The 14,949-nt window shown below is 49.5% G+C and overlaps 1 protein-coding gene across 1 annotated transcript; it reads right to left on the reverse strand.

Moving 5' to 3' along the window:
- Nucleotides 1-20: 20 nt before the first annotated feature.
- Nucleotides 21-7,513, reverse strand: OTOP3 (otopetrin 3). Its single transcript, XM_079323120.1, has 6 exons — nt 7,097-7,513; nt 5,921-6,057; nt 5,114-5,172; nt 4,528-4,646; nt 2,832-3,763; nt 21-2,090 (listed from the first exon to the last, which is right to left on the reverse strand). The coding sequence occupies exons 1-6, from the start codon at nt 7,479-7,481 to the stop codon at nt 1,920-1,922; spliced, it is 1,803 nt and encodes a 600-aa protein (XP_079179246.1). The 5' UTR covers nt 7,482-7,513; the 3' UTR covers nt 21-1,919.
- Nucleotides 7,514-14,949: the final 7,436 nt, after the last annotated feature.

Genomic DNA, 14,949 nt, shown 5'->3' on the forward strand with positions numbered 1-14,949 from the left:
TCCTCTGCAGTGGTAATTTTTTTTATAATCAGAAATGAAAATTTGACTCTGGGAAATGAGTCTAAATTGTGTGGGTTTGGCTATTTCTATCACAGAACACGATCCAGTCTCCTGAGTTACTGAACCATGTGCTAAAACCTTTGTGCAATTGAGACCTGTAAAACAGGCACCCTGGCCCTGGGGGCTGTTAGGAAATGACATAGAGGACCTTGACTATTTATCTGATCTGTGGTGGCTGTAGGTGAGAGTTGGAGCTGGTGGGCTTCATTCCTGTCCATGCTGGTCATGCCTTCAGTCATGTATTCAGTGTTCATTCCAAAGTCACCTGCTGTGTTAGAGCTCAGTAACTTAAACCAGTGTTTTATCCATTAAACTGGGTAAAATCCAGGTCATGGTTTGTCCATGAAGAGCAATCTTTCCTTGTCCCCAGGCTGTCAATCACTAGGAAGAAGGTTTGAGGTCAGGCCTTAGCATGTATGTCCTGTGGATCCCATGGGACAAACACTGACATGAGAATAATAATTAACTTTATTACAGCCTAATTTATCCAGCTGTTATTTCTCATGACATATTTCTGTTGACATGGGCCCAAATACAAACATTTATTGGGCAAAGTTCATACTCATGCAGTCAGTCTCCCTTAGAGTTTTACAGAAAGGTGCTATCACTGACTGAATGCTGAATCCTCACTGTTACTGTCTTGGGGGAGTTTGCTTTATGAGGAAATGCCAAAAAAACCCCCATAAATAGGCTCTAATCCTAAACCCACACTGATCCTGGGATTGATTTACAGAGGAACAGAGGCAATAATGAGAATGCCTTTTGTGCCATGCTTGGGCACGGGTCATGGCAGATTTTGATTGATTATAGAGCAGGCCTGCTCTTAAATCTCATAGAATCCCAGAATGGTTTGGATTAGGAGAGACCATAAAGCTCATCTGCTATGGGCAGGAAGTTTTTTCTCTATGCCAGTGCTCAGGACCCCATACAACCTCTGAATGCAAGAGCAATTTGAGTGAGTTGGCTTTGAGTTCATTGAGTACAGAGCAGACCCAAAGATTTCACAAGACACACATGAAAATTCAATCTCTTTATTTCCATTCATCATCTCTGGGTTTGGGACCCACAGTCACAAGCCCCTTGCTCTCTCACATGCTTTCAAAGCAGGCATCTCTATGGAACACATCCTGCTGGGTCTTTGATCAGACACCTCACTGCAGCTGCCTTCCTTTGTGCATGGTGACCTCGAGAAAGGTTTGTGGATGTGCAAGGCAGCAGCAAGGCCCAAAGTGTTGGTGTGGGAGAGATTCACAGTGGATGTGGCAGTGGCTTGCTCTTGAACTAGCCCTGTGTGCAAGGATGGGACCTTGGCTAGTCCACACCACTGATAACATCCATCTGTGATGAGTAAAAATCACCCACAGAGCTTCCCTAGTGACTCCCACTTGAGGCTCTGGGAATGCCTGTAGGAAGAAGTAGTGTTTATTCTCAGTAAGGCAAGGTCATGTTATAGCTTTTATTTTTTGATTGCTTTTGATTTTCTGTATTGGTGCAGGGCAGTCTTCGTTGCTTTTGCTGGAGGCTCCCTTTGCATTCTTTTATCTGGAAAATCTCAGTAGGAGTCAGTAAGGTCCCACTTGCTGCCAAACAGCATCCACTGGCAGACTGCTGACTGCATGCATGATTCCTGAGAGCAGTAACAGTTTGTTTATGGGTTTTGAGTCTATTCTTTATGGTGGAAGAGGATAATATGAAAGAACCTTTTCTGAAATTCATGGTGATGTTGTACAAGGACAAGTCCAAGCAGAAGCTGGAGGGTGAAAAAATCTTAGAAGCTTCCACATGCATATCTGCTGCTTGCTGCATCTTTGTTCAGCATCACTGATTGTCCCCAGCCCCTGGGGTGGGGCCCAGGTGGCTCAGGCTGTCACATAGATCTCCAGGAGTCCCCCGACCGAGTGCATGCGGTAAAACACACCCAAGGGGAGCCCGAAGTTCACGATCACAAACCAGGTGGAGTAGCCATAAAATGACCTTTCCATTCCGTTCTCAAAGATGGGGTGAGCCCCAAATGTGGGCATGACCCACAGCTGGAGAGATGTGAGGGAAAGAAACACAAGTTAGAAGATGATAAAATGCCCTTTACCTGCACCTTAATCTCAGCACTGGCTCAAGTGGTTGTAGGAATATTTCAGGAGCATCACAGCAGTCTCCTTGCCAGGGAGGAGAAGGAAAATCCCATAGTTATGCTATTAACTCCTTGCTGTAATTAAAATCCTGTTGAATCCCTGGAAACCTAATGACAGTCCCATTCTGCCCCAGCCTGCTTCATCCTTCTACAGAGTTTCACTATTTCCCTGGGCAATGTGTTTTCACTCGATTACGGCTGCAGCATTCATTCAACATCCCAGACCACAGTGTACTTTATTGAGTGAGTTTCATGCCTGGAGACTCATGTTTACAGACACTTAGTGCTGCAGTCTCACATTTTCTTTCACGTTTCTCATGAAACACCTTTAATGAGCCTAATGAGGTTTTTTTCAGAGGCTAAAATCTTGGCAAGTAAGGATTTATTAGCTATTTATTGTCTCTTCCCTGCACCCATGAAACCCTGTAATACTTGACTCTAAAGGTAAAAGAGAGACTTTCCAATTATGAGGGAGGGGTATTGACAGCAAAACCGGTCTTGACTTGCCTCACCAGTAGGTTGAAATGTGGTGGGCAAAGGTTTTTTGCCTGGAATATAAGAGAAAGACCAAGAGATCACATCTGTGTCACAGGACACTGTGGCTAAGCTAGAGCTGTGAGAGAGCAGAGAGCACAATACTTACTATGATGTTGCACAAAACCAAGAAGAATGAGATCTCCCTCAACACTCTTCTCTTCCAGCTCAGGTTAGAGTAGGTATGGATGTAGGACAGGGAAGCTTTCCTGATCTCCTGCCCCAGCTCCAGCACGCTCACTCGTCTCTGGCCATAGGCTTCACCATTCTGCTCCTCTTTAGTGTCTTCCTCCTTGCCAGGAGGTGTCTGGCTGTGCCCCTGTTTGCTGCTCAGCGTGGTCTCCTCTTCCCCAGGCAGCTCTGCAGTCACTGTGTGCTGCCCAGAGTCTCCAGCATGTTTGGCCTCAGTTTCTGCTCCAACGCGCCGCCGGTGGAGCCCGTCGATGACAAAAACATTTTGGGTGATGTTCTGAAAGATGATGAGGACCGAGTAGGAGAGGGCAAGGCTGTTCAGCAGGTCCCTGGGGTCAGTGGCCACCAGGGCCACAATGGAGAAGTAGGACATGCCAATTTGGCCGAGGGCTGCTCCCATCAGCAGCACCACGTCCAGGCTGCGGGTTGGGTTCTTGAGCGTGTCCAGCTCCTTCTTCTCCAAGGCGTGGATGATTGTCCCGATCACGGCGCCCACGCTCATCACGGGCAGGAGCACAATGTAGTAGGAATAATAGATCACAAAGACCTGGCGGCTGGGGACCAGGCTGGTGGCCTGGATCTGGTACATCATGAAGACACAGGCTCCGATGATTACAGCACTGGTGCCCAGCAGTGGCCCAAAGACCACGCCCTGGAGCTTGAATTTGGGCTTGGTGTGCGGGATGTGGTGGTGGCTGATGCGCCTCCCCACGTTCTTCCACATGACGTAGAGCACGGAGCAGCAGACCAGGCAGTACTCGGTGTTGAAGGGGTACAGCAGGATGTAGCCCTTCTGGAAGACTTTGCAGATGGTCATGTTTGGGCATGTGCACAAGGCAGTGTCGTTGCCTGGAGCATGAGAAGAGGAAGGTGACAATTAGGAGGGAGATGGCCTAGATGTCATGGTTGTCTTTGGGAGTTTCTTATGTGTAGGCACAACAGGGATCGGCTGGAAATTAAATAGCTACTGCTCAGACCTTAAAGGATATGAGGATTCAGAATAACACAGTTTAGCTCATGTCTCTTCCTACCTATGATCAACACCATAGGTGCTGGATGAGAGACTCCTTTTCCTTCACAAGAAAGCCTTCTCTATTTCTACCCCTGGAATATTAGATTCTCCTTTGTTTCTTTATATCCTCAGAAAGAAGATCACTGCAATTACACGAGCCTCTTCTAGTCTGGCAATCTTGTGCTTGCAGTTAATAGGAAACAGTGAGCAAAAATGCTAATTTATGCTGGCTTTTCCTTTCCTAGCCCTCAGTTTCAGGGTTTCATAGCAGATCCCCTCCCTCCAGGCAAAGATGTTTTCCCTTTGCAGCCCATTTCCTTGAGACAACCACCAATAATAGGGAAGTTGCAGCATTTGGGGGAACTGCAGATATCTGAATGAGACCCAGAAGCTCCCCAGAGAAGTGCACCAGCACCAAGCCTGAGTTCACAAAGTGTTTGCACAATACTGGGGCACAAGCTGGAGTACTTGGGGATGGCCTTGTACAGAGCCAAGAACTGGGCTTGTGGGTCCCTTCCAGCTCAGGATATTCTGTGGTTCTGTGAAATGTTATTCCCTAGAAGTCAGGCTAAAGCAGCAGGGGTGTGAGAAGGAGCCTTGCCTGCGAACCGCCGCTCCACCTCGCGCAGCTGCGACTCGATCTCGATGTGCAGGGTGTCGTTGGTCACGGCCAGGAGCCACAGGAGCAGGTTGGTGGCTATGGTCAGCATCAGCCCACACCTGGGAGGAGACACAGGACTTGTGCAGTGTTTGGAGATGGTTCATGGCCAGTGTCCTTCCCCTCTCGCTGGCCCATGCACAGATTTGAGCGCACGTGGGGAGTGTGTGACCACTCTGAGGTCCGTGGGGTGTGGCTTTGCACAAACATAGCTGAGCACATTCCCAGTTGCCTCCCCCATCCTCCAGTCTGGGAGCTGGTCCCTGAGACAGGCAGCAGGAAGATGTTTGGGAGGAAGGAACAAGCTTTGCAGCACTCCAAGGCACAAAGGAAAACTGAGCTTATGAGCCCAGGTCAGTGGAGGGAGGATGGGTCTAAACAACTAATAGTTTGTTTCTTGTGTGACCCAAAATATAAGGTCTGTGTAGGATCAGATGAACAGTTTTAGCAGGAATCATAATGGACAACACAGTCAGAAAGGAAAAGTTCCTTTACAGCAGTAGAGGCATTTTTTATACTCATTTTTTACCTGGTGAAATTGTGCTGGACTTGAATGCAGTCCTTAGAGTGATGCCACAGAAAGTAAGCCTGCAAGTGGAGAACAATAACAGCATGAGCAGGGTGAATTTGGCAGCTGGCTGCACACAGGGTGGAAAGGGACAGGTAGGCAAGAAGGTACAGGTCCAAGCAGGAGCAAACCTGCCTCTGTGCAAGGCTGCAGGGACACGTGTGCACCTGCACCCCAGTGCTGAGGCAGGTGCTGGCATCCTTGGGTAAGGGCAGCATTTATGTGTAACTGCACTGAATGGACTTCCTGGAGCTCTGTGTTCTGTCCTGTTCATGTGGCTATTTGCTGCTGAGGTGGGAATGAGTTTACTTTTCAAATATGGCTTTGGGTCTGTAAAGAAGAGGGCTGGTGTTGAATAACGTGGTGAAAATGGTGCGAGATATCTTTGTGTGCAAAGGATTTTGTTGGGCGGATGCACTGGCAAATACAAAGAGGGGCTGAGGCTCAGACTGGTGCAAAAGCATCTCTGGCAAAACCTGAAATTTCCTCTTCTCTTACTTTGCTTCAAAGCAAATTCATCTGGACCCTATGCTATGTCAGGTATTTCTAGAGTAATTTTTAAATCTTTCTCCCCTGTCTCTCAATGTGGTGCATGGGGAGTGCAGGTTGCATTTGAAATGGTGTGTGATGCTCTAATGCTTTCAATGCTCAGGAGAATGCCCCATGCTCATTCACTTTCCCACGTCTCCCAGCTTCCCCCCAACCCTGGGGCTCCCAGGAATGGGACAGAGAGGATAAACAAGCTTCCAGAAGGGTTATGTGCAGTACCTGGGTGCAAATAAAAAGGATTCCAATGCTGGGGAACACAATTTCCACTCTGGATTTGCAGTGGACGAGGATTGTGCTGTAGCCAATCTGAAACACATTCAGGAGGATGCTGCAACTGCCAAACAGCAGCACTGACCCTGGACAAACAGCAAAGGACCAGTCAATAAACACAGAGGTGTCTGTGGAGTATCTGAGCTTGGCTGGGGACAGGAGGCCTTGTGCTTCTTGGATTTATGTGGAGCTGGCAGTCTTTCTCCTGGAATTCTCATTATTTTAGAAGAGGACAAAGGAGAGACTTATTCCTGGACCTGGTTGTGTGCTTTGATTGGTTAAAAGTGTTAGGAAAATGCAAGGTATTTTCTTGGGCTTGGATACCATGGGGATGGGGATTTTTGGCTTTTCCGTACAATCTGTTATGATGGGGGTAAGTTTATGGTGGGTGATGCTTTCTGCCTTGTGGAGGAAACCTGAGATGACCACAGGTCTGCTAAGGCTTGTAACAGCCCCATCTGCAGAAGTTGGGACCCTTTGATTGTTTCTCCCCTTTCCTTGGACCTGTCTCTGCAGCTTTAGGTACTCAAGTACCTTGCAACTTCCTTCAATTGCTTCTCTGTGCTTAGTTAATAAGACAGTGCTAATTAAAAATTCCATGATAGAGGCAGGGCTGCTGGGAGAAGGGTAACTTCTCAAAGTGGGGCAAATACTGAAGGGAAAATCTCTCAGGAAAGCCTGGGTGTCACTGGGATGTGATTCAATGGGTAAGAATCCTTCCCTGGCAACTAGGCTGTGCCGATGTTAAACAAGGATGATGGTGACATAGAGCCACTGGTGCTCTTGGAGGATAAACACAGTGATTCTCACTTTTCAAAGTGCTCCTGCCTAAACCCTTTCCTATGGTGCTCAGCTGCTGTCCTGGAGAAGGGTTATACCTGGATTTCTCTTTGTGAAGGGACCAGAAGGCAAAGTTTGACTGGAGGCTGAAGAGCATTTCAGCCTTTCCTGTGGTTCCTCTCTGTGGCACCCACTGCTCCCACCAGCCTGACAGGAGCTGGGAGATCCCAATACCCTAACTGCATATCCTATGGCTTCTAGCTCTTCTAGTGACAGGGGTAGAATATCTTTGCCTTCCAAGTCTTTGGAAGAAGGCGTGAGAGAATAAATAAAAGCAGAATTTACCCCTAATCCAGATGGCTCCGGCGTGGGAGTCGCGGTAGAGCACGGCGTGCGGCTGCCGGCTGGTGCCCAGCAGGTAGTAAATAATCCAGAACAGGCACAGCACCTTGAGGATGGAGAGCAGGATCCAGACATCTGCCAGAGTGATGGCCACCTTGTTGAAGATCATGCTGCTGATGAAGGCACTGCCCAGAAACACCACGTTCATGGCCAGCAGCCCCGAGAAGAGCTGCCCAGCCTTCTGAGCCTGCCGGTGCCGCTGCTGCAGCGAGGAGCAGTGTCGGTACAGCCAGAGCTTCTCATAGTGCACCTTGGAGCTGTCTGCTGGGGATGATGCTGACTTGCTCTTGCAGTGATGGCACGGCCTGGAGTCTTTCTTGTCAGACATGGCTCATCTGCCTGGGGTGGCTGCATTGAAAAGAGGGGAGGTTTAACGGGGGGATGTGCTGAGATGGGAGGTTGTGTGCTCTGCTGTGAAGGCCATTTGTGTGGTGACCTCCCTTCCTTGCTTTGCAGCTGCTCCTGAAAGCTGGATGTAGGGGAAAAGGAGATTGTTTTTCAGCTCAGGTTAGGCATTAAAAATTTCCCAGTGGACAGAGCCATTGCAGGGCACTGGGGAAAGGCTCTTCTGCCAAAACCAGAGACACTAGCATTAAAGTGGGTGTTTGATGTCTCTGCCCTGCCCCACCAGTACAAACCATTCTCACCTCACCTTTCACACCTTTTCCAGCCCTGCATTCAGGTTTTTTCCTTTCCCTTTGTTGCTGTAAGGATTAAGTGGAAATGCAGAGCATGCTCAGACCTGCTCTGAAATTCAGAGCTGTTTGATTTTCAGTTGATGGGTCCAATCTGTTCCTTTTGTTTTTGGGCTCTTGAGAGCTACAAGCGCCTTGAATGGTCACACAAATTGTGGCAGAGTTGGAGAGAACAAACAAAGGGTCTGTAAAATTTGGAATAAGCTGCTGGGAGAAGGTCCAAACTCCCACCCATGTGGGCTGAGACTGGGAAACAATTAGTACCAGTTTTTCTTTCTTTTTCCTCTTGTAGCACAAGTCTGTGAGGACACTGGCACAGAGGAGCTGGAGGGATTGGGGATTTGCCCAGGTAAACACTCAGTCTGGGTGATTTTCCATCCATCTTTTGATAAAATCTTGGTAGGACTATATTGGTCTTGAGAGGGAAATCTTGCACATAAAGAAATCAGGCAAGATCAGCCCCTTATAGATTTGGTACATGTAAAAGATGCTTTCAATTCCAGGGCATGACTCTGGTTGTAGTGAAGGGTGGCTGGAGTGAAAAAAAAACCTCCTGAGATGTGTTTGAGAGTGGGGGGGAACCTTAAGCATTCTGTGATAGGTAGTCTTAGGGAGAAATTGTTTGAGAAGGGATTGAAATTTAATGTTTCCCTTTTCTTTTGAATGTGCACAGAGGTTCTCTGTCTGTCCTTGCCCCTGGGACTCTGAGGTGAGCTGATCCCCTGGGTTTTGTGGCTGGCAGGAGGGATTCAGCATTTCTCTCTAAGTTGGTGAGTTTAGAAGGTCCAATAGGAGAGGATAGACCTTTCCACAGAAAGAGAAGATTAATTTATGTGTCCCAGGATGAACCCCCAAGCCCTGAGTTCCTTGGCACTTCTCTTGGTGGAGATTGATCCTAAAATGTCCCACATTTTTCTCTAAAATTCTCCTAAATTGATAACAGAGGGGCAAACTCCCTCCTCTCTTCTAGAGCCATAACTCCTCTGTTCAAAAGGAAGTTCAATCAGCAGGAATCCCACTCAGGCTGCACCAGGAGGTACCCAAATGCCCGGACAGGGCTGCACACAGAGGGAACCCCAAGCCCTTGACCCCATAGCTGTGCTGGGGGAGCAGCCAAGCACAGCCCTTACCTGCCTGCTGCCCGAGGAGCTGGCACAGCCTTGGATGCAGCTGGTCCCAAGCCTGTGGCTGCGATGCCACCAGGGAGGCTCCGGCAGCCCGGGGTGCAGACAGGAGCCGTCAGGGCTGCTCCTCACTAAATGCAGCCTCTGCTCCCACCCCATTGATTTATTTTCTTTCCTCCTTGTTTACTTTGTGTCTATTATTGTCATTACATTAATTACTCAGTGGGAAGCTCTCAGCCCTGCCACAGGCAGCCAATGGGGAGCAGCTCTTTCATGCAGCTGCTGGGTTGCCTCACGCCAACGGGCTTGGCGCAGGATGTGCCAACTGGTGAAACCACAAACGGTGGTGACTAATTTGTGCCATGGCTCAGGCAGGTGTAGAGCTAATCTCCTGGCACAGGCTTGTGCTGGGAGTGCTTACCTACACTGCCTTGGCCAAAATTCACGTAAATTCCCCACTCCCTTGTTTTTCGGTGGATCCTAAGATTTATTGGTTTTTTTTCTCATATGTACCATTTCTTTTTGCTTTTATCCAAAAAAATCACAAATCTTACCCAAAAGGTAAAGCTCTCAGTGTATCCCTGCACTGGTGCAGGGGTGACACCAGTTTGATGCCTTTTGGGCAGAAAGGTGCTGTTTTTGAGGGTGATAACTACAACCTACTAATACTGAATTCAGAGTGGGACCCACGTATTCCAACCCCACAGTCTTGGCCACGTGTGGTCAGGGATGCTTTAGGTCCAAGCTGTGCTGTTCTTGATCCCTGTCCTTTTGCAGGGCAAACTGATTCTGGCTTGGGACTCTGTGGTGAGCTGACGTCTCAGGTTTTGTGGCTGGCAAGAGGGATTCAGCATTTCTGAGTTGGTGAGTTTAGAGGGTCCATCAGGAAAGGATGGACCTCTCCTTGGAAGGAGAGGACTTATTAGTGTGTCCTGGGATGAACCTCCAAGCCATGAGGTCCTTACAGCTGGCAAATGCATGAGCTGGGAGTTCAGAGCCACGAAATAATTCCCAAGAAACTGATTAGGGGTAGGAGTGGTTGGGGGAAGCACAGGTTATCGTGTGTGGGGATGTGACGAAAGGGATGGAAAACAAGGCTGAAAGGGGCCCATTCCTCCTGGCTGAGACACACACACCTGCTGTGGGCTGCTGCAGCCACTGTTTGGTGTCTGCCAGCAACAGGGTCATGTTTAATGTCTAACCAACCCCTTGCACTGCTGTGGTGGAACCCAGCTGCTCCAGTCTGGGCAGGTGTCCATGAATACCCATGGCTGGATTTGTTCTGCCTTCCCCCAAAGCATCAGCCTGCTTGCATGTCCTTGCTCCTTGCTTTCATGTTTTCACATCCCCTGAGAGCAACTGAGCTCTTTCAGGGGTCTGGCTCTTTTCCAGACTCTCTTCCAGAGGTCAGCAGGGAACTGGGGTACCCCAAGAGCCATTTGATGGTCTCCTTGTTGGCCAAAGCCAAGTATTTCTGTGCAAGACATTAACAAACCTGCTCCTTTTCAGTGCTATGATCCTAAATTTGGGTGGCCATACAAAAGTGGGAAATGGAGGCAACGAGTCCAAATCTATCCTAAAGTTTGGCTGAAATTGGAGGTTTTTCCTTCAAAGATGGGTCTGAAATAAAATGCTGGTGCCTGCTGTGCTTCAGTAGTTTTGTCAATGGGACTGGGTATCTGTTCCAAAGATGAGGCATCTCTCCTAGCCTGACTTGCCCTATCTTAGCTTTGGAGCTGAAATTGAACCCAGAGGAGTTTTAAAGCCCTGAGAGATGGGTTAATCCTTATTTGGTCCTTGATTTGAAGAAGAGCAGCTGTTTTACTGGAATGTATTGACACGAGTTTAACTAGGTCAAGCATGCAGGAAAGGAGAGGTGAGCCCAGCTCAGTGGATCGATGGCAGAAATGCTGCCCTGGAGAAGCTGCCTTCACTCCGAGCCTGGGGCAGAGCTGCCGAGGGTTAGGAGTGATGTTTGCCCCTCTGCTATCAGCAGTGTGCTTATAAACGGTGCTATCTGGCACTGGGCAGCGATAGCAGCCAGGCTGGGCCGGCAGTCTGTACACAGCCCCGGCAGGAAGGAGCTCCGTGCCCAGGGCTGTGTTTGCCCAAGGGCCACCTGAGGAACGCGGGGCTCTCACATCTGCCACGCCCTTCCTTGCCCCGATAAGCTGCTGCTGGCGCCTCCCCGGGCAGCCAGAGCCTCCGGGGGCTGCAAAGGGCTTCATCCAGCCTGGCTGAGGGGAGCTGGGCTGCACTGCCCAGCTCTGACTCCTCTGGTGGGTCTGGGGGTACGGCTGCCTACACTTGAGTGTCTCCATCTTCCTGCTGGCTTTGTCCTCCTGCCAGCGCTGAGCTCCTCCTCTGCTAAGGACCACCGGGAAGTGTCTCCTGTGCCACCAGATGCTGACTTGGTGCTCAGCACACTGCTGGAACTGATCCTGCTCCCAGGCACCTTGAGCTGCAATCCCATCCCTCATCCCCAGCCTTGTGACCTTCCCAATCCATCCACTTTCCATCCACTGCACTGACAGATAATAATTAACTTGGATTTCTCCTGTCCTCGACACACCTCACAGCTAATCACCCAGATAAATGCTGGTTTGTTTCGGTTTTTTTTTCACTAATAAAACAAATCTCACCCTCCAATAACAGATAATTAGGAAGCAGAGGAGAGGATGCAAAACCCAGGTAGGGGTGGGAATAATACCTGAGGCCTGACCCGGACTGTGGCTTTCCCTGCTCTTTTCTGAGCAATGATTTCTGATCTGCTCTTCATCTCTGCCCTCTTGCTGCTCTCCCTTGCTGGCCCTGTGTCCCTCAGGCCAGGGTCTGAATTGAGACCTTTTTGACACTCACACAGTGTCTCAGCACTTGTGACACTGTGCTGAGCTCTTAACCCTTCAAACCCCTGGGGAGTGATTTTTATTTGTGGGGTTCAGAGTTCCACCAAACTCAGCAGCACAGCAGGTGCTCAAATCCCTGGGAGGCCAAGGTGGATTTTATACCAAAGTGGGTGAATCTGGGCTGCCCTGGCAGGACCTGGAGCACCCCAGGGCAGCCCTTTGCTTCCCTGCAGCTCTTCATTTGCAGTGCCTGCATTTAAACAGTCACCCTGAGGCACATCTCTGTCCTGGCTCCCCATCCCTTGATGGGGATGGATCTCTGCTCCATAAGGATGCTCTGGCAGCAGCAGCCACCAAGGTGCTGCTGATGGCCTTGGGGCCCAGCCTTGTTCTCTGCTCTGACAGGCTCTCTGCTCATCCAGCTCCTGTGCCTCAGCTTCCCTCCTTCCAGGCACAGAAGATGGAGCCACCAACAGTGTTTTTCTGCAGGGATCTGACAAAAGGATGTGTGCACAAAGGGCCAAGCATGATCCCTGTGTGTAACTTGGCTACTCTGTGTTTGTGGTGTCCTCCCCTCCCACCAAACCCTCCATCTAGAAATGCATGCCCTTGTTAACTGGGCTGTGAGAGCTGTGTCCCAGCTCTGGGGAAAGGGGCAGTGATGGAGCAGCCAGCAGCACTCAGCTGCATCACCTGCCACAGAGGAATCCCAGGGAAAGGCATGGATCTGTGAACTCAGGATGTGGCAGTGCCTGCTCTGGGGGTGTGCCAGGGTTTGGGTGACACACCTGGGAGGCTGGATGTGCCAAGGAGTTGCCCAGGAACATTTGGATGATTCTCCATCAGCCTTGGAGCACACCCTTTTGCACAGGAACTGACCATGAGCTGATACCTTCTGGTATCCTTGAGCACACAAGAGGGTTTGCAGGGGAGTTTTCTTAGCCTTTGGATTTTTAGGCTTCTTTTTTTTTTTTTCTTCTTTGCATTTGTGTATACCCCCCTATATTTATAAACTCTTTTTTTTTGGTGTATAGCTGGTGCTCACTAGCTCTTTCTCAATCTAGTACTTCTCCCAAGATACGTGGTTGTGGCTGTAGAGCAGAAAAATAATTCAGTCCTTGGTTGGAAGCCCCTGTCATCCCTGTGCTTGCAGCCTGGAGACACCTCAGGTTAGCCAGGGATCCTTGTGGAGCCTCTGCCATCCCCAGAATATTTTGGTTTATCCTCACAGGAGTGTGGTTGGGTGTTGTGGTTCCAGCTGACCCACCACCCTGGAGTGGTTGATTTGGGATTATTGTCTGTATGAGCTGCTTGAGATGTTGGGGGATTCTCCTGACACCCATCCTGAATCCCTTTGGCCATCATGTGCCCCTACAACAGCTGACCAGAAGAACAGAGTAGTTCAAAGTGTGTCCTGCTTGACCCAGTGCACCCATTCCTGGGAACCTGGGAGCAGGAACCATCAAGAGCACGTAGGAGGAAACCCAGTGTGCCCCCTGGGAACAGATTGAGTGATTAAAAGTGTTTTCTGCCCCGTGTGTGCTCAGCAGCTTGGGCCCAAACAATGTGTGGAGCTGGAAGCAGGACTGACGTCTGCACTGCTTGCGTCTCTTTTCTGACTTAATTTCAACTGTGGGAGCCACAGAATAATGAGGCTTTTGTTTTAGGAAAGGTAAGGTTTCTAGAGAAAGATTTTATCTTTACCAGATCAATGGCAAAAATAGAACCAGGCCTTTGCAGGGTCAGATGGGCTTGGAAAGACTCCCAGGGTGGTGAGGAGAAGGATTGACCCAAGGGGAGATGCTGGAGCAGTGTTGGATCCTCTCTGAGGGCAGGGAAATTGCAGCTTCCCCTGCTCTACCCAGCTCAGAGAAAGGCTGCTGGCAGGGGGAACATCAGTGTCAGACCAGCCAGAGCCACTGGTCCCTGCTGGCTTGGTGATCTGAGCAGGGGAAGGTGGCTGGAAACACGCTGGCCTGGGCTGTGGGGTGGAAAATTGCATCACTCCATTTCAAGCACCACGATTTCCATTTATTGTTTTTCCTTTGGCAGATGCACACACGTCCGTAGGGAAAGGCTTGGTGATGTCTGCCCCCTCTGCAGTGATTTTTATTGGAACGATAAACCCTGATGGAACAATAAAGCCTTTATTGGAGCAGTTAAACCCTGACTTCTCAGGATGCAAACAGAGCTCAGCTGTGCCAGTCTGACATGCACCCTCCTGTCCTGGCAGGGAGGGATTTCTGAGGCTCTACTTGGATACTGGGGACAGCAGATGGGCCCATTTCCAGCTCCTGCTGCCCAGGACTGCTGCTCTGAAAGCCCCCTCAGTCATTCAGTGGTTCATGGAGAGCTGCAGGCACCCAGAAACCTGAGTCAGTGCCCCAGGGTCTGGGTGCAGGGCTGTGCTCTAAGCCTCAAAGCACTCACAGGCTTGAGGGTGCAGCACCAGCATCCCTGGAGGGTGCTGGAGATGAAACTGGCCATGGCATTGCATTGATTTCTGTGTCACAGGGTCCCTTCAGGAGTTCAGTTACAGTGAAAATCAATAAATAACTTTGCATACAAAAATGTTCATATATTAAAAAAAATCATTATGTATTTTAAAAAAAAGAAAAAAGAAAAAAAAAGAAAAAAGAAAAATCTCTTTATTATCCCCCAGACTGTATTGCCCACATCATCTTTATGATTCTTGAGCCCTGATTCAGGAAAACTGAGGAAAAAAGTGTGCTAAAGCAATCCCATATCAGGGCTAGCCTAGGACCACATGCACAGCTCTTCTCTTTGGGAAGAGGAGGCTGCAGAGGAGCTTCCCTGGAAAGGAAGGAGTGGCTGGCACAGGGAAGGGCCCATACACATAGGCAATACAGAGAGGAAAGATTCAATCATTTCCCAAAGCCTTTGGAAGTCACCAGTTTGTTTTTCACATCTCTGCAGGGGAGTGATTTCCGACTGGCCGTACCAGGAGGTGAAGTGCTTTCACTTTCTGTACTTCTAGGCCTGTGTCAGCCCCTTGCACTCTCCAGTTCTGTGTGTGCAGGGAGGCTCTGACTGCCCAAGGGTGCTGAGAACACTCTGGAGAGTCCATCAGTGGACTGGAGTCCATGGAGTGAACAGGCTCTACAAGGAAG

Source organism: Erithacus rubecula, assembly GCF_903797595.1.
Source record: "Erithacus rubecula genome assembly, chromosome: 20".
Taxonomy (NCBI): Eukaryota; Metazoa; Chordata; class Aves; order Passeriformes; family Muscicapidae; genus Erithacus; species Erithacus rubecula.